Source organism: Chiloscyllium plagiosum, unplaced genomic scaffold (assembly GCF_037043375.1).
Source record: "Chiloscyllium plagiosum isolate Xiang-an unplaced genomic scaffold, Cpla_swu_hap1 HiC_scaffold_27, whole genome shotgun sequence".
Taxonomy (NCBI): Eukaryota; Metazoa; Chordata; class Chondrichthyes; order Orectolobiformes; family Hemiscylliidae; genus Chiloscyllium; species Chiloscyllium plagiosum.
Genome location: NW_028270165.1, coordinates 29137982 through 29158542, shown reverse-complemented (window position 1 = coordinate 29158542; position 20561 = coordinate 29137982). Strand labels below are relative to the sequence as shown.

The 20561-nt window shown below is 42.0% G+C and overlaps 1 protein-coding gene across 1 annotated transcript; it reads left to right on the top strand.

Moving 5' to 3' along the window:
* Nucleotides 1-358: 358 nt before the first annotated feature.
* On the top strand, nucleotides 359-9143 carry LOC148143500 (putative G protein-coupled receptor 139). The gene is made up of 2 exons (XM_087975667.1): nucleotides 359-428; nucleotides 8189-9143. The coding sequence occupies exons 1-2, from the start codon at nucleotides 359-361 to the stop codon at nucleotides 9112-9114; spliced, it is 996 nt and encodes a 331-aa protein (XP_087831793.1). The 3' UTR covers nucleotides 9115-9143.
* The last annotated feature ends 11418 nt before the right edge of the window (nucleotides 9144-20561 follow it).

The window sequence follows — 20561 nt, the reverse complement described above, 5'->3', positions numbered from 1 at the left end:
GAAGAGAAAGCCAGATGAGAATTTCTCAGAAAATGTGCAACTTTCAGTGCGTGACCATGAATATCACTGCTATAGACCGAACCGAGGTTCCAGACCATTTCTGAAAAATACAGCAGCACAGCTCTGCGGCTTTCTGGATACTTCACTTTGGAAAGTTGTCCGATCCCTTGAAGAAATATTTAGCTTCACAAAATGTAAACCAGCCCGTATAATAGCTGCAAAAACTGGTCGGGTCGAGTCAATTTAATTAATGCCAAAAATCAAACAGACTAATTGTCTCTCTGGGGGGAATAGGACGAAATATAATTGTGCCTGTTTTACAGCGAATTTCAGAACGCACTTCGACCTTCCGATAGAAATGCACGCTCTGCTGACAGGTCTGGTATTTGCCATTTATTACCCTGTCATTGCAGTTATCGGGGTTCCAGGTAAAGTATGACAGATATTTACTAACCATGCTCATCTGTACCAATATATAGGTTTATCAACAGAGCTTTTTCATGGTCGATATATCATTAATGATATTTCATGGGGGTACATTCTCTTTCAGCAGTTAAATATCTTTATGGTAAATATTATCTTCCTCCTTTGAACAACGTCACCTTTTCCATTTTTATTAGTGCAGGTTTATGTATTTGCTGACAAAAGTTGCCAGCATTAATTTTTAATTCTTCAATTTATCAAATTTAACATCATCACTCTCCATTTAATCAAAACAGTTTGATCATGAAAGTTGTCAGTCCATCGTTTTAATTAGGTAATCTCTTGAGTTTATTGTTCATTGTTTTCTGCGTCAAAGGTTGATCGGTTGTGTTGTTGATACTTTGCAGTTCAGAGGCAGCATAAGTATATTGCTGTCACAGCCCAATGATGATTCTCGTGATATTGGCTGTGCTATTGGGAATCAATCAGTGAGCAGTCACTTTGAGAAAAGAATTCCTGTGTGAGTTTCAGCAATGTTCATGTGGGTGAATATTCACAGAGCTATCATGACCTAAAATAAATTCTCTCAGGTTATTGTCACCCTTGCTGTGCATTAGATTCCCTAGATTAAATTAGATTCCCTCCAGTGTGGAAACAGGCCCTTCGGCCCAACAAGTCCACACCAACCGTTCCAAAGAGTAGCCCACCCAGACCCATTTCCCTCTGACTAATGCACCTAACACTATGGGCAATTTAACTTGGCCAATTCATCCTAACCTGTACATCTTTCGACTGTGGGAGGATACCGGAGCACCGGGAGGAAACCCACGCAGACACGGGGAGAATGTGCAAACTCCACACAGACAGTCACCCGAGGGTGGAATCAAGCCTGGGACCCTGGTGCTGTGAGGCAGCAGTGCTAACCACTGAGGCACCGTACCGCTCTTTAGTTATCAAGTTGTGACTGTGATATTGTCGAATTATACAGAATCCAAGATAAGAGGATCTCAGAGAGCCTTCTGCTCATCAGTGATACTATCGCCTACTTGCAAGACATGGGGGTGGATACCTGACGCATAACCTGAAGCAGGAGAAGGCCTTTGACAGGATATTGCACACCTATATGTGTGTTTTTTCGGAAGGAATATAAAATTGGATCCGACTGCTCAATACCAGCATCATTCGTGCAGTCTTAATCAGGTGTGGGAATCAGAGCGACTCCCACTTATACCTGGAGTCAACAAACTGTCCACTTTGCATGCCTTGATTGTGTGTTGTACAGAACGTTTTGCTGGGCCAGCCGAGAAAGGTGAGTACCCCGGGCAGTGGAGGTACGCAGATTAAAGCCTCCCTTTGCTTGAATGACGCTATCATTTTCTACTTGGATCCACTGTCAGTGCACAGATTCCTGAATATCACCTACCAGTGCAAGTTGGCCTCAAGTGTGCATGGAGTCATGAGCGAGGCCATTTTCATTGGGAACTGCACTGACCAATCCTTCAACCCCTTCCACATCAAGACATATTGTCTGAAGGCGCTAGGAATGTGGATCCGAGGAGTTGGGATGTGGACGAAAACTTGAGAGGAGCGTATCATACATATCAAGCACTAACTGGGCTCATGGGAGCACCGCTCCTACTCCATTGTGGGTAGAAACCTGATCAGCAGGAGTGAGGTACTCTTGATGCTGCTGTATGTGGCATAGGTCTGGTCCATTCCCCGAACTGGTGCCTTTGCAAATCATCCTCCACTTTTACTGGAGGTCTGCATGAGTGGGATGAAAGACATACCCAAAGCCACCCTCATCCTGATGGACGCCTTTCTGTACAGCTGTCTTAATATGTGCATATTCCCTCAGTGTACAAACACCAGTGTCACTACAAAACTAAAAGTTCTCCTGGTCCCCAGTGTGGTCAAGGATGGATTTGACCCCATTGCAGCAGGACATTGCAAGTAGTGAGACTTTTCCATGTCACCTGTCACTTCTTCATGGAGAAATTTGCACAGGAGAACACCTTTGACCATCGGGCCATCCGGAAGTTGTCAGCGTGTGACATTCTCAAGATAGTATGAGAAAAGGGAGAGTAGAATCCGTCACGTAGTTTTCTGAGCAGACTGTCAAAGTCATTAAGCAGAATGTCTCATCGTAAAAACTTTCCAACACGCACCAAGATGTCGCCTGGCTGGTGGTGAGAAGGGCACTACCTGGCAGATCCTTCATACATGCCAGGACTCTCTCTGCGCCTACACACTGCCCTCGATGCAACTGAAGATTGGTAAGTTTCACAGTAGGTGTGTGGGGAAATGAAAGAGACTTTCACACTTGTCCTTCTGGAATGTGCCTTTGCAAAGAAGATCTGGAGAGAGAAGCATAGTTTTTGTCAGGTTTCATTCTGAGCAGTCCCGTGACACAGGATTCTGTTTCTCTTCGAGCTTTTCCTTGGGGCGATCATTAACTGGAAATGGAGGGCCATCAATGTGGTGAAAAAAACGTAGTGGTCTTCCACTATGGAGCTGACTTCGACTGGCACATTTCAGGGTCCAAGATTACCTCCTGATGAATGCACTAATGATTGGAGCTGCTGTTGGCAATGTGCAATGGGGAAACACAGCTCTCTAAGTCTCTCTGCCAAAGTAAAGAGATGGTTTATTCAGTTCTGAGATCCCCCTCATTGATCGAATGAATACAAATAGTTTACTGCATGAGGAGAAAATACATTTTATTGGTAACTGCAGGGATTCTCTGTGAGTGTAAAATTCCAATGCATTTGTTTTTACTTCTCTCTCTCTCTCTACAAACTGGTTTAGGACCTTTTGTACTAACTTATTTTTTTTACGATTGAACATTGTTTTTGCAGTAGAAAACGTCTGTGATTTGTTCTTTGCAGATGAGGAATAGTTCCATTAAATAAATCATTGGGTGAATTACTTGAACGATGCTTCATATTGAATAAACATTTACATATAAAGAAGGAACGTTATTCATTACCATGGCATTGTAAGAAATATGTAAGATGTAGTTATACTTTAATTGGTGATTTATTCTTTGCCCAATGACTCAGAGAGAATTTTGTTTCTGTTCTCATTCATTTTAATTCTGACCTACTCACCTCTTCAGTATAAAATGCTGCTGATGAGACTAAAGTGATGAGTGCTGTTGCAGAAACTAATTTTGTTGCTTAGCACCAAGTAAAGCCTCCAACTTTCTTCCCAAATTCACTGTTTTTCCACATCAAGTGAAACACATCAACTGATTATACACCTCATGTATAGCGTAAGACATTTCATGTCAAATAAGCAACTGCAAAATGAAGTTGATCTGGCAGATCCCGTTAGCACAGAACACATGTTGCAATGCAGATGGGACTTTCCGACTCCCCCATCCCGCCCCCTCCCCCCAACAACCAAATGTTCTACCTACTGGTAATGGTAGTGCAGATTTATGTTGATAATCCGATTTGACTACCCAGCTCGGGTTTGCAATAACCTCATTCCCATAAATATATCTGTCAAGTTAGTGTGCAACTAATTCACACGAGTGGGAGTATTTTGCTCGGAATATCTAGTGGGTGATTTTAGACACTCCCTAACAGTTGCCATTATTATGAAAAAGCTGTAAGAAAAGAAATATTGAGTGCTGTAAGCAATACACGTTGGTGGTGGTTTCAATCTTCATAGAAACTGAAAGAAAATTGAATTGGCAGCAGTAGAGTCTTATATGTCTTAAAGGAACTTCCTAATGAGGTAATAGATATGTTGGTGCTAAATTTATGAAATGTCCTATTTTCACGATAGGTTACTGGGAAAGGAAAGTAGGAAATTTGCCCTATCTAGAAAGGCAGGTATTGAAAACGGGAAATTGTAGGCCTTACTGTGTGACATCCGCCTGTCTCTGAATGAAAGTGTTAAAATGGCAGTTTTCCAACCTTCTCAGACTATGCATGAATCTGACAATACATCGACGATTATTCCCACTGGTATTCCTTCTTTGTAGATACTTCTTTGAAAATCCAAGAACATAATCCATCAGGTCCAGGGATCTTGCTAGCTTTTAATACCAGACGTGTCTCTAGTGCTGTTATAAATGATGTGTTTATTTATTCCAAACCACCCACTCCTCCTCAGCCCATAAACATTTGTGATTTTTGATATGGTATTAGTGTTCTCCACAAAGAAGATTAATGCAGATAAATTCTTCAAACCGCCTGCCATTTCATGATTTCTTATTACTATTGTCACTGCCTCATTCTCTAAGGGGTGTCGTTCACTTTGGCTGCTCTGCAGTTTAATATATTGAAAGACACCGTCACTGTTCGTCTTCATTTTCCTGCTTTGTCTGCTCCAATAGTTCATTCGATTCTGCTCATTTTTGATGATCTTTTGTTGACTTTAAGAATTTTCCAAATCTTCAGGTTTACCATAATATTTGCATGAAGTTATATGCATTTTTTGTTTCCTTTCTCCGTTTGAAACTGTCCTTATCTGTCTTGACAACAGTTGTCAGTTTATTCACTTCTGCCAACTCTTCTTAATCACTGGGATATATATTTGCTATGAATGGTAAACTATTTTCCTAAATGTGTTTCAATGTCGTTTCTGCTAAACCCCTTTCCAAGCCTGCTCCAGAAAACTCATCCCCTATCCCTACGCCACTAGTTCATCTAACTTTCTGTATCTGATCCAATTCTCACACTCCAAAGCTGAACGATAAATTCCACCAGCAGGGGATGTCTTACTCTGAGATTATTATTTAAATTTCTCTTCTTGGACATTACATAATCCAAAATTGCCTGTTCTCTGAGTGGATCCATAACATATTGTTCCAGGAAGCTATCCCGGAGACATTCTATGAATTTTCCTCATGACAACCTTTGCCAATCTGATCGTCCCAAACTGCATGAATATTTAAGGCGTCTATAGTTGCAGTGTTTAGTTTTGTTTGCAATGCCGTAATTGTGTTATTATGTATTTTCTGAATTGTTAGGGGCCCGGTGGAATAATGCCTCCAGTGTTTTGGGTGGCCAAAAGGGACAGTAGCAGAATTAAGCCATTCAGTCCATTGCTCCGTCATTAAATCATGAGTAGTACGTTTCTCAACTTCATTTTCGTGTTTTCTCCCTTTGATGCCTTTACTAATCAACACCTTATCTATTTTTGTCTTATGTGCACTGAGATAGATATGTTCTTCTTCCCCTTGATAATTCTTGCCTCCACCATTGTGGATTCCACATTACCCAATCCTAAACCTTTTCTTGTATCACACCAATTTCATTTCATTCTAGCAAAGCTACCCCAACATCCTTTACTCTCTGCCTGATCTTTTGTCAAAGTCATATGATCCTGAATCTTCAGTTACGAATGTTGACCTCTTTCTAACCATGTCTCTCGCAATAAAATCATGCCCATTAAATTCTTTTTGGACGTTATTTCATTTTGTTTTCTGAATACAGCACAGATTCAATGAAAAATTCAATAATTTTGTCCCTTTATCATTCTTCCGACTTTGATGCTTTCTTATGCATTTGCACTCTGTCCTTTTACAACTTTAGTATCATAACATAAACAGTTGCCCTGTGATGCTAACATAGCATTTTCTGTGTGTCTGGACATATTTCTCCCAGCGAGACCTCTCCACTCCCTCATTAGTTTAAAACGCCCTCTCTAGAGCACTTGCTACTTGCTTTGCCGAAATGCTGATCCAAGGATGGCACAAATGAAGGTCATCCCATTGAACTGTTCCTTTCTACTCCAACATTAATATCAGGACCCCACAAACTGAAACTTATTCCAACCACAATAATAAAGCCATGCACAAAACTCCTCACCTTTTCTATCGAAGCTAGTCATCCCGCAGCTCAAGCAATCATTCTGATGTTACCTGAAATGTGCTGCTCTTTTGCTAATGTGCAGCCATAACATTGTATTCTTCGCTTTCCTTTTTGTTCATCGGCTCCGTACAGTGTGAAAACGGGCTCTTCGCCCCAGCAAGTCCAATCCGACCCGCCGAAGTGTATCCTTCCCAGACCCATTCTTTTAACCTATTACTCAAATAACTATGCCCTGATTAATGCACGTATTCTATATATCCCTGAACACTTTGAGCAATGAGAGTCGTCCGAGGCTGGAATTGAACTTGGGTCTCTGGTATTAGTGAGGCAGTAGTGCTGACCACTGAGCTACAGAACCACACTGCTCAGTTAAAGTCCAGAGTGTGGTGTTGGAATAGCACAACAGGTCAGGATTCTGTCCGAACTGCTGTGTTTTTCCAACACCACACTCTCGACTCTGATGTCTAGCATCTGCAGTCCTCACTTTCTCCCTTCCGCTCTGTTCTATTACCTGAATACACTTTATATGGCATGATCTATTTGTTCTGCATGCAAACCTAAACGTTTTCTGTACCTAGGTTGATGTGAGAATAATAAATCATATCAAGTCAAATTCTTTGAGCAGGACATGTTTTCAAGTTAAATCTTTGCCTTATACCAAAGAGGATCTTTGCAACTGGATCCCTGTTAAGGATTTCTCCAGCTCTGAAGCAATGTGCTTCTATCTTACACGAGGACAGCACAGCCATTGTGACTCCTGATTCTGGTTCCAGGAGGAGAATATATTTTCCCAATTACACCATCTGCAGCACAACTATATTCTCATTCCTCCCCGCACTTAAATGGCTCCTGGTATCACAACGCCGTTGTCGTTTTGCTCATCGTTCCTGCCGTTCCCATTCTCGTCCATGCAACTTAGAATAACCTCGTAATCATTGGACAATTGCCACGGTGGCACGGTGGATAGTACTGCTGCCTCACAGTGCTAGAGACCCGGGTTCAATTCCCGCCTCAGGTGACTGTCTGTGTGGAGTTTGCACATTTTCCCCGTGTCTGTGTGGGTTTCCTCTGGGTGGTCCGGTTTCCTCCTACAATCCAAAGATGTGCAGATTGTATCAGGTGAATTGGCCATGCTAAATTTCCCGTAGTGTTAGGTGTAGGGGAATGGGGCTGGGTGGGTTGTGCTTTGGCGGGTCAATGTGGACTTGTTGGGCCGAAGGGCCAGTTTCCACACTAAGTAATCCAATCCTGGAGGAATCCCCGCTTGCGTTCCCATAGCACCCATGGGGTTTTGGAGCCTGGAGCAAAGCTTCCATGTAACTACCCCTCTGCCTGAGGCAGTGCAATGACTGCAACTCAGCTTCTAGCTCCTTGGCTCAGTTCTGCAGTTGCTTGAGCAGTGAACATTTGCTATTTAGGTATTAGATGCAGATCACCTAGATATCCAAAACAATTGCTACTGCTAGAAATCAAACAAGAAAAAGACATGAGTTGGGAGAAGGGGCCACTCCCCTTCCATTGTAAAACTGAATTGTTCTTGCCTCTGCTTTATGACCACTTTTCAAACAACATGCTTTGTTAAATTACTTTGTTAAAGTGACAGCATCATCACAACTGTGCTCCTGTTAATGCCAGAGAAGTTTAAAGGGGCAGATGCCTTATATTTGCCCCAATTGTACACTAATCATGCACTTTGATGGGTTTCACTTTTTTTTTCAGGTCTTATGCTTTTGATCTGTTAAATGCTTCACCTGAATGGCTGTGTTAAAGCAAGGAAAACAATACCCATAACACACGCCTTACTTATCGAAGTTGTGCCATATTTCAAAATGCATATTTAACACAGCATCTTGAAAAATTGGCTATTTTGTTGGACTTCAATAGTCATATCCACAGTCTGTTATATCTTTATATCTCTGTCTCTCTATCTATTACAGCTAACCTGGCAGTAATTGTGATCCTGTCTCAACGGAGATGTGGTCTATCTGGATGTATCATTTATTACATCATGTCCATAGCAGTGGCAGATCTTCTGGTTATGGTCATGACCGTAATATTAAACCGGATCGCTGGGATATATTTTCCATACAGCTTCCTGTCCATCACACCAGTATGCAGTGTACGCAATGCTTTAAATATGGCAGCTACGGATAGTTCTGCCTGGCTGACAGTCGTTTTCACCTTTGACCGATTTGTGGCCATTTCTTGCCAGAACCTGAAAGTAAAATATTGCACCAAGAAGGTGGCAGCGTGGGTTATAGGAATTGCATGTGCATTGACCTGCCTAAAAAATATCTTCAGGTGCTTTCAATTTGAACCAAGGTACATAATTAAAGGCATACCCTGGTTCTGTGACATAAAAGCAATATATTATACTTCACCAGCATGGACTGCATATGACTGGATTCGACCCACTTTAAACCCTTGTCTCCCATTCATTTTGATTTTCCTGCTTAATGCCCTGACCGTCAGACACATTCTCGTGGCTAACAGAGCCCGTAAGAGACTTCGGAATCAGAGAATTGAAGAGAATCAGAGTGACCCAGAGGTAGAGAAGCGCAAAAAGTCCATTATTTTACTTTTTGCCATCTCAGGCAGCTTCATCCTGTTGAATTTATTGTATTTTGTAACAATCCTTTATGTCCGAATTGTGAATTCTACTTATTCCTCAGTTTCTGACTTCAATAATTCCACATTTGTTCTCCAACAGAGTGGATTTATGCTTCTGTTATTGAGCTCTTGCACCAACCCATTTATTTATGCTGGGACACAACGTAAATTCAGAGACGAGTTCAAGAATGTGATTAAATATCCAAAGATCCTATTTTTTAAAACTGTCAAACTGGAAAATAGAAAACTCTAACATGAGCTCTTCATTCTCTCTTTCTTTCTCTTTTCCTGAGGAACACCATTTGAAATCTGAATGGACGCAGGGTACTTAAGTATATGTCAGAAGTTGTGTAAATTTCAGTCTTGTAAAATGCTCCCAGATAGAATTCAGCTCTCCCACCTGTTCTGATTCAGGTTTTGCTCATTCCCAATTCCTAATTGTCCTTCTCAAACTAGATTTTGACCTGCCCTGTGCTCATTCCTCAATTGGGAATATTTAAACTTGCAACATCATTGCAAACATCGCTGACAGCTCACACGCTGCAACGTCTACGTTTGCAGCTTGATGAAGATTCCAAGCTGTTGTTTCACTCATCAGTCATCAGTCATTGGCTACATGCATTATTGCCTCTACTACCCCACAGCATCTAAGGTATTGCTAATGGTCACGTTCACATTGTTTAACCAGAGTGCACACAACCGAAACCTTACAGGGAGGCATTCTGTGAAACAGATCTAAGCTGCAGATTAAGCAGCTTTGCAGTTTCTAGTCAAGAATCATACAACAGACTCATGCAAAACCACAAGTGACAGCACCTTGCAAAACGACTTATGACACATAACTTTACACTGCTGAGAACCACCAAAGTTTTAACTGTGGCTCCTTGTCGTCACTAATTCTGGGTGGCAGAATTTTTCCATGTCGTTACTTGTGCAATATCTTCACAAAAGGTCACTTTCATCAGAGACAATTTTCTGCAGTAAAACGTTTAAAGATGGCACACAAATGACCCGCACAGCCAAAGCCATCAGTCGTTGCTGTGAGCTTGAACATGATACAGACAGTGCAGTGAAACAAACTGCTCATGTTCAACTTCCTTTTCCAAAACACACGAGCAAGATTACTGTGACTCCTGTGAGTATCACAAGGCAACGCCTGATGGGCATTCCTCAGTTAACAAAAAAACTGACTCATGGCAAATCCTAAACACTTTCATGCTGTATCTCGTTTTGTTTCTGCCCCTGCCTCCCCACCTCTTCACACGCAGGTCTTAGTCAAGTATTTAGAACATAGAACATAGAACATTACAGTGCAGTACAGGCCCTTCGGCCCTCGATGTTGCGCCGACCTGTGGAACCAATCTGAAGCCCATCTATCCTACTCAATTCTATTTTCACATTTCATATGGAATATGGAATATGTTTATCTAGTGACCATTGAAATGCCCTGAAGGTTGGTGAGTCTGCTGCAGTTGCAGGCAGTGCGTACCACGCCCTTACTATTCTCTGAGAAAAGAAACTACCTCTGATATCTGTCCTATATCTATCACCACTCAATTTAAAGTGATGTTCCCTCGTGCTAGCCATCACCATCCGAGGAAAATGGCTCTCACTGTCCACCCTATCTAACCCTTTGATTATCCTCTATGTTTCAATTGTCTCCATCAACGTTCTTCTCTCCAGTGAAAACAGCCTCAAGTCCCTCAGCCTTTGCACATAACACCTTCCTGCCATTAACAGGCAATATCCTGGTACATCTCCTCTGCACCTTCTCCAAAGCTTCCACATCCCTCCGATACTGTGGTGACCAGAACTGCACATAATACTCCAAGTGTGGTGCACCAGAGTTTTGTACAGCTGCAGCATGACCTCGTGGCTCCGAAACTCAAGCCCACTATCAATAAAATCTAACATACCCTATGCATTCTTAACAACCTTATCAACCTGGGTGGCAACTTTCAGGGACGTTGCTCGATGAAAACCCAATGTGAAACTTTACTTTGAAAATGGGGAGCAGGGTTCCAAGATGCAAGGCATTAAGAAGTGAGCTGTTTATAGATGGAAAGTTAAAGAGACGTGAAGTTATAATGCCCTTGATCTTCCATACTGATACTGGGAATGTGCACTCTGTCCATCTTCCCCAGATAACATCTCCTTCCACATTTGTACACATTATTGGGCTATGAAATTGTAACATTTTCATACTGGATTTCAATGTGAGGCAAGTAGAATTACAGTTATTTCATGCTGTGCAGCACTTCAACTCCAAGACAGTGCAACACAGGCTGTGGAACAACTTCTGTTTCAACGTGTTCAGCTGCAGGAACGGGTGTGCACCATTTCAAGGGTCACTGAATCAGTCTGATTCCGATTTTGGTTTTAGAAATGACAGGAAAACATCCCACTGAATTTGATCATCGTCTTAACTTTAAAAAGCTGAGATGGTATATTTCATTGGAGTGGGTAGTAAAATGAGAAAATGGCTGTGGTTGAAACCACTATTGTATTGGAAACTCCAAATGATAGAGTTCTGGCACAGAAAGAGGTAATTCCACAAGGTGCGTTACTTTGAAAGAACAGTTGAGACATAAAACGTAAGAACATTCGAAAAGATCATGGCCAGTCTTTTTGTAGACGCAGCTCCACTTACCTGCCAACTCATCGCTATCCTTAATACCTTTACTCTTCAAAAATCTATCTATCTTTGTCTTAAAAATATTCAATGAGGTAGCTTCACCTGCCTTCTTGAGCTGGGAGTTGCTCAGATTCACAACCCTTTGGGTGAAGACGTTCCTCCTCAACTAAGTTCTAAATCTGCTCCCCCTTAATTTTGAGGCTATGACCCCTCGTTCTAGTTTCCCCCACCAGTGGAAATAACCTCCCTGTTTCTATGTTATCTACTTGCTGCGTAATTTTATCTGTTTCTATAAGAACCTCCCTCCTTCTTCTATTGTCCCAGCCTTCTCAATCGCTCTTCATAAGCCAACACTGTCAACTCTGGAATGAATCTAGTCAAACTTCTCTGCACTCCCTCTAGCGCCAGCACATCTTTTCTCAAGTAAGGAGACCAAAACTACACAGTACTCCAAGTGTGGCCTCATCAGAATCTACACAACTGCAGCATAACCTCCCTGTTTTCAAACTCGATCGCTCTGAAGTACAATATTCCCTTTGCCTTCTTAGTTACCTGCTGCACCTGCAAACCGACTGGTTTTTCTTGCCTTGTTGATCGAGAGTGATATTTGTAGCAATGTTAACAGCAGGAAGTTAAATCTTTCACATTATTACCGAGTATTTGCCTTGTACCACTAGCTATACATTCGCTATATTGTGTGTTTCCAATCCATTGCAACCTTTGCGGCACGGTGGCACAGTGGTTAGCACTGCTGCCTCACAGCGCCAGAGACCCGGGTTCAATTCCTGCCTCAGGCGACTGACTGTGTGGAGTTTGCACATTCTCCCCGTGTATGCGTGGGTTTCCTCCCACAGTCCAAAGGTGTGCAGGTCAGCTGAATTGGCCATGCTAAATTGCCCGTAGTGTTAGGTAAGGGGTAGATGTAGGGGTATGGGTGGGTTGCGCTTCGGCGGGGCAGTGTGGACTTGTTGGGCCGAAGAGCCTGTTTCCACACTGTAAGTAATCTAATCTAATCTTTCTTTTCATGCCATCATTCCATCTTTACTTTGTGTTATGGTTTAACAAGATGTGGCCATCACTGGCCAAAGCCAGCATTTTATTCTCCATCCCTCATTTGCCTGGAGAAAGTGGAGATAATCTGCCTTATTGGATCACTTCAGTCCTTGTGTTCAGGTTCCTGAGTGATTGCATGTGACATTTGCAGTTCTGGTGCGAAGCATCAACGTTGAGAGTGTGGTGCTGGAAAAGCACAGTAGGTCAGGCAACATCCGAGGAGCAGGAAAGTGGACCTTTCAGGTGGGAGCCCGTCATCAAGAATGAGGCCTCATTCGTGATGAAGGGCTCGGGCCGTAAAGGTCGTTTCTCCTGCTCCTCGGATGCTGCCTGACCTGCTGTGCTTTTCCAGCAACACACTCTCCAACTCTGATCTCCAGCATCTGCAGTCCTCACTATCTCCTGTGAAGCATCAACACCAACTCCACTGATTCTGGTCGACCTATTGTCCCTTTTAAATTTCCAATCAGTAGGAAATGTATGTTCCTTTCAACATTTGCACAAAATGAATAAATCTTCACTGACTGAAGCCAGGAATCGCGCCCTGGTGGCTAAAACACCAAATCCTAGTCACTATGGCACCAGAGAAACTGTCTCTAAGCTTTAACACTTGACTTGCCTGCACTAACTTTCCCATTTCCTCTTTCATTTCCACCATTTTCACCAGAGACAATTTTCTCTGACAAAATGGCATGTTTAAGTAGAACACAAGCAATTCCCTCAGTTAATTACACCCATTGCTTTGAGTGTATCGGTAATGCCAACGCTTTTCCTCCTTTAGGACAGTTCCTGATACCTACAGTCTTTGCCCAAGCTTTTACTTAACTCACCAGAAATGTGTGTCGATGTCAAACTGTGCGTCGGGGCAGCACCTTAGGATTTTTCATGAGGCTAAATGAGCTGCATCAATTTGAATTGTTATCAGGCAGAAACAGAAAGAGACAAAATCATCTCTTGCACCTTTTTATAAGGAGATTCTTCAACAGGCGTTTTCTTACTATCTACTATGCCCAATACACCAGAAATTTGGAGACTTCAGTCAGAATACAACCTTCTGTTTGCAGGGGACATTAGTTCCAACTATTCATAGTTGTCCACAGAGTGAAGCTGCCTTATCCCTGCTAATAGCCTTCTTAATCTTCTATGGAAAATCTCTCAGGCCTTTCCATTTTTCCAGATGGTTAGTGCCTAACTGGATGCAATACTTTGTTTGAAGCAAGCTACTGCTCAATATTCGTTCAAAATAAAATCTTTGCAAATGTTCTCAATGCCTCAGTTTTAAAAGTCTGCAATGCTGTATCCCTCATTCATCCTGGTCACAATGTATCATGGTACATTCACATTTTCATTCAAATATACATGCCAGGAGCCTCTGTTTATGCAATATCTTTGTAGTCACATGTGTTATGTTACATTGATTCATTGTGTTTTTCAAAAAAATTGAAATACTTCACAATTCTCTGAATTAAATTTCATATCCCTCTTGACATCTATTCTGAGAGTCTCTTTATAATCGCTTTGGTGTTCTACTCGATGAACGCACTCATCAACATATCAGAGTGCTTTACTGTACACAGATTTTCCTGTTGCACCAAATTCAGGTCATCTCGAAATACCAAGTAAGCAGGGTCCTATAATTTGAACCATGAGGGTCTCCACTATAACATTGCATCCAGTTGGGTAAGTGAAAAGAAACTCGGCTTGGTGAATAACACAATCCCACCAGTAATGGGAATTCAAGTTTAAAATAATCATAGAAAATGCTGTAAATTAACAGAATCTTGGGCAGCACATGAACAGCTAGAATAGGTTTTACATTTCATCTTGTGACATTCAGCCATACCTCTTACTTATCTTAGTTTTACGTTTTCTCTGAAACCGTTTAATACGAAGGCTCACGCAGAAAAATAGAAGTGATTCAGTAGCCCAAAAACAAATACGCTTCATTCACCACAGGAGAAAAAGAAATCTAATCTCAAAAGTAACCCATTCGGCTGTCCATTATTGTACATTATTGCACCATCATGATTACCTTTTGGAAATATAGCAGCACTGACCAAGTTTGTAACAATTTTAATTTTATTAACAATCACTAGGGGGAGTCATTTCTACCCAGAAAGTACACAATGAGAAAGAAATGAAACGCAGTAGAGAGGGGGTAAAAACAGATTTGGTGTTAGATGCGTGATAAAGAGGGTGAAAGAAACAGACAAATTACCATAGAGAACCATGCTGACACAACAAGGAAGCAGAAACTATGTGTGACTGTGGAACCTGTGCATCTCGTCGCTTTGTTTGGTGCATATTTAAACAATGGAAAGGTTTATACAGGTGTGACATGTTGCACAGTTCAATTCTCATTTGTCCAGTGCTCCATAAAAATAGGCAGCAAAATGTAATAGGCTGTGAATGAGAGGACAGTAACATTTTTTTAATCCCACAAGTGTTTCCAAATGTATTTGAGAATGACTTCCTGAAGTTTCACAGTAGCCACAAAATATATTTGAATTATTCCAGTAATTGCCTACCAGAAGAGGCACTCACGTCTTGGCTCATATATTACGCATAAAGATACTAACAACTCCGTTAACCAGCCATGTCGTAGCTCTCAGTCTCTTGCTTCCTTCTCCAGTGAAACATTGCAACTAGTAATTTAATGGCATTTGGTATCACTGTAGATTGTCCTTTATAGGGGAAAAACAAAGCTTTCACATTCGCAGCTGCCTGAACTACGAGGTGCAAAGTGAGATGATGAGAAATCGGAGAGAGTGAAAAGGGGACCTCATCAGAAGAAAATATCAAAAATGGAACTGACAAAACTAATGGGAGGCCACGCAAAGACATTGGCACAAACATGAAACATCTATTCACAAGCATTCAACAACACGCAGACACTCAAAAGTAAATGTGTACCTTTATGATTTTGATATTTTTCCTTGGATAGTGATGGCGAACACGAGTGGACATGGCTTTAAACTGAGGAGTATTAGATAGTAGTAAGGGTGTGGAATGCACTGCCTGCAACAGTAGGACACTCGCCAACGTTAAGGGCATTTAAATGATCATTGGATAAACATATGGATTAGAATGGAATAATGTAGGATAGATAGGCTTCAGATTGGTCCTACAGGTCAGCACAACATCGAGGGCCAAAGGGCCTGGACTGCACTGTAAAGTTCTATGTAGATGATAATGAATATTACTTATCAGAATTTGCAGTTGCTGTGGTGCTGTAAATTAAATATAATGTACACATTTTGATATAACACTTTTGTATTTAGTGGCACTATTATAAACGTTGCAACTAACATCCAGAAAGTAACAAATATTTCCATGTTTGTTTGACATTGTAATGACTCTGGCTTATGTCACAATGGGTTAAATGTTCTAAATATCAAGCCGACAAATTAAGAGTTAAATATTTCTGAATTAGAGTCATAGAGTCATAGAGATGTACAGCATGGAAACAGACCCTTCGGTCCAACCCGTCCATGCCGACCAGATATCCCAACCCAATCTAGTCCCACCTGCCAGCACTCGGCCCATATCCGTCCAAACCCTTCCTATTCATATACCCATCCAAATGCCTCTTAAATGAACCGAGCATTATGGGCAATTTAGCATGGCCAATTCACCCTAACCTGCACATCTTTAGACCGTGGGAGGAAACCAGAGCACCCAGAGGAAACCCACGCAGACACGGAGAGAATGTGCAAACTCCACACAGACAGTCGCCCGAGGCTGCAATCAAACCAGGGACCCTGGTTCTGTGAGGCAGCAATGTCACCATTCAGTATTAATAGCAGGCTGCCAAATTCAAGTGTAAAATTTGCATCTCATATGTTCTTCCCTTCTTCACTTCTGATGGAGCAATACTGGACTCAAAATGCTAACTCTGCTCTCCTGCCACAAACACTGCCAGACCCATTAATTTCCTCCTGCAATTTCTCTTTTCCTTTTCCCCTTTGTTGTGTCAACCTTTCCTAATTCCAATTCATAGTCTCTCATGGAAAGAAACCATTTGGCCCAACAGATCTGCACTGAACCTCTGAAGAGCATCCCACCGTGTCCTCTAAACCCCACATTTACCAAGGCCTACCCACCTCGACTGCGAATCCCTGGACACTATGGTGAAATTTAGTATGGTCAATCCATCTAAACTGTACATTTTTGGACAGTAGGAGGAAACTAATGCAGGCACAGGGAAAATGTGGAAAGTGACCCAAGGCTGGAATCGACCACAGGACCCTGGCGCTGTGAAGTAGCAGTGCTAACTACACTGCCACCTATTCATAGGAGCTAACTTTATTTGTCACTGTTTATCATATCTGTTCACTTCATGTTTCATTTCTCCCAGACAATTGGTATTTCTTTTGATACTCACCTCAAGATTTGGATTGATCTTTTTTTGTGGTCACGTGTGTCAAAGTGCATTGAAAAGCTTTGTTTTGTGAGTAATACAGGCAGACCACAGCAAACAAGGACACACAGATCAGAGGTGCTTAGACAGAGAGAGGAATACAAGGTTACGATCGCACAGGTGTACAAAGCAAGATCACCATTTGCAAGATCAACATTATTTGAAGTTAGAGAGGTCCATTCAGCAGTCTAATAACAGTGGGGAAGAAGCTGTTCCTGCACCTGTTAGTGTGTGTGTTCCAGCTTCTGTATCTTCTGCCTGACGGGAGAGTTTGGAAGACAGCATTACTGGGATGGGAGGGGTCTTTGATGATTTTAGCAGCCTTTCCGTGCAAGAAGAAGTACAAATGGAGTTCTTGGATGGGAGGTTGGCTTCGGTGAGGGTCTGGGATATGCACATAACTTTCTTCCAGTCCTGGGCAGAGCAGCTGCCATACCAGCCCATTATGCACCAGATGGTGCATCCGTAAAGGTTGGTGAAGGTTCTTTTGCACATGCCTAATTTCCTCAGCCACCTGAGGCAGGAGTCGCACTACTGCATCTTCTTGATCATTGTAATTGCATGGGAGATCCAGGACAGATCATCGGTTATGGTCACTCCTAGGAACGTAACACTCCCAACCCTCTCCACCTCAGCTTCCTTGATGTGGGTAGGGCGATATTCTCCTCCTTTCTTCCTGAAGTCAATAATCAGTTATTTTATTTCACTGACATTGAGAGAGAGGTGGTTGTCATTGCACCATGACACCAAACCCTCCATCTCCTTCCTGTACTCTGACTCATCAATGTTTGATAGCCATCCAACCACAGTGTTGCTATCAGCAAACTTGTGGATGGTGTTCATGTGCAATTTGGCAATACAGTCATGGGTGTAACAAGGGGTACTGTAGCAGGCTGAGAAAGCATCCTTGCGAGGTGTTAGTGCTGAGGATTATTGTGGAGGAGACACTGTTGTCTATCTTCATGGATGCCTGTGGATCGGAAACTGAGGATTCAGTGGCAGAGAAGGGAGCCATGACCTTGGTTTCAAAGTTTCGAGATGAGTCTGGAAGGGATTACGGTGTTGAGGGAAGAGCTATAGTCGATGAGTGAGTTCCTGATGTCAATGTCCTTGCTGTCTAGATGTTCCAGGGATGAGTGTAGGGCAAGGGAATGGCCCTCCCAATTTCTTTGCTCAAAACCAGCAATCATTTTAATGCTCTCCTGCTGACCTCTGTCTTGGTGTGTATTGGTTCAAGCAAATAGGTCTGACCTTTGGATTTTCCACATGTATGTGAGTTCAATGTGTTTTCATCCTGACTACGAGGTTTAGCTTCATTCAGTCGCCTATTTAGAGCCGCAAAGCAGACAGAATCCAAAGCTCAGCATTTGCTGTCCTCATAGTCATTCCATTATGGACTGCCCACAGAACTTCAATGTTGTTTGACCTGGTCTTCCATTTACTTCTGTGTACCATTTCCTGTGACCTGAGTTCACATCATAGTATTCTGGGTTCATACTGCACAATGTGTTAAAATCCTAATATATTGTCATTGTCAGGCTGTGATTGCTGGCTACTTCACTGAAATCTCTGGCATTCACTCAATAGAATAACTGTGTCACACAGTGTCACTTAAATCTGTATCTCTACTGGAGGTTGTACAGGATGTTCAGAATAGTATTGTCCACCTAATAGACGATTGACTGAAGACCTGAGGCTTGTGCCAGATGAAAATACATGGACCTTGCATACAAATGAGAAATTGAAATGGTAGACAGCCTATTTCAGACCACATAGAGAAATACATAGAGTTAGAAATATTAAGAATGGGTCTGCATACTTGATAAAATAGTGCTTAATCTGATTAGGTCCTGTTGATTTGGGAAGTATTTATTTTCCATCAACACTGCCATTTCTATGGTATCAAGTCAAATCTCTCTATTTTGTTTCAATGCCTGCATTATATGAGTGAACTTTTGAATCTGTGAGCACGAAACATTGCTACTGTGCTGGAAAGCGGTCAGAGACAAAGAAACAATAAGGCAAAACATCCAGAAATTTTGTTCTGTTGTGAGAGTGGTTTGAAATCTGCTATGATTTTTGTTTAGTGTATTGCAGCTTTGATTTGATTCTCTTTCAGTTCATCATAGAATCATTATCATACAGTCCTACAGCACGGAGGCAAGTCCTTCAGCACAAACAATGCTTGCCAACCAAAATTACATCCACACTAACCCAATTTCCCTGCACTTGGTTGAAAACTTCCTTTATTTAATTTTGCATGAAATACTTATTGCTGCATTTAATTTAAAATAGAAGCATTAGTCCTTTCAATAACTTGGACATCTTAATTCATTCTAATCATGGTTCTTTCCCTTTCAGTTTGTGTTATGTTTCATTCTCCAGATGTCTGTGGGCTGTGTCTGCTGCATGAAATAGGGGTATCAGTTGCTATCATTTCAACTAGCAAAGCTCTGACATTTGATCTCAGCTCCAGCAGATATCCTTGATCCCCAGAAGCTTGCTCTGCAATTAAATTAAATCAAAGTGATTTGCCGAGGTGTGGTAGATGCACTCGGCATATTTTGTTGGCTGCAAGTAAATTCTGTGCAACATGATTTCATTCCCTTTCATTGAATCTAGTGGTGATTGTGATACTGTCCACAGGAAGGTGCAACCTCTCCAGAAGATATAAAACAGACCTAAGAGGAAACTTATTCATGCAGAGTGTGTGTGTGTATGGAATGAGCTGCCAGAGGATGTGGTGGATGTTAGTACAATTGCAACATTGAAAAGGCATCTGGATGGGTATATGAATAGGAAAGGTTTGGAGGGATATGGGCTGGGTGGTGGCAGGTGGGACTAGATTGGGTTGGGATACCTGGTTGGCATGGACGGGTTGGACCAAAGGGTCTGTTTCCATGCTGTACATCTCTATGACTCTATGCATCGTGCTGTTTATGGCAGTACAGACCTCCTGGTCATTATCGCTGCAGTGATATCAAATTGAATTGCATTCTTTATTTTCCAGATTGTTTCTTAATCATTACGCGGGATTCAGTTTCAGCATTGCATTATTTTATGCACACTGACTCCGTTCTATATGATTAACTATGATTTTCACATTTGACGAACGTAAAACATTTTGTTGCCTGAAACCAAAACCAAAATATTACACTGAGAAAACAGCTGCTGCTGTTATAGGAATGGTGCAAATGTGTTAGCTTTTTCACTTAATATTCCCCGGTATTTTATGCATAAGTGAATTTGCAGAATTGATAGCACAACATGGTTTTAGATTAAATTCCCTACAGTGTGGAAACAGGCCCTTCGGCCCAACCAGTCCACACCGACCCTCCGAAGAGTAACCCACCCGGACCCATTTCCCTCTGACAATGCACCTAACACTATGGGGCAATTTTGCATGGCTAATTTACCTGACCTGCACATCTTTGGACTGTGGGAGGAAACCGGAACATGCGGAGTAAACCCACACAGACACAGGGAGAATGTGCAAACTCCACACAGTCGCCCGAGGCTGGAATCGAACCTAGGACCCTGGTGCTGAACCACTGTGGACAGAAGAATACACATTATACTTTCCCTTTATGGA

Bases quoted from the DNA above. Each gene is read 5' to 3' on its own strand.
- LOC148143500 (XM_087975667.1), top strand. From the start codon at position 359: ATGCACGCTCTGCTGACAGGTCTGGTATTTGCCATTTATTACCCTGTC. The intron at 429-8,188 runs GTAAAGTATGAC...TATCTATTACAG, and splicing joins TGCAGTTATCGGGGTTCCAG to CTAACCTGGCAGTAATTGTG.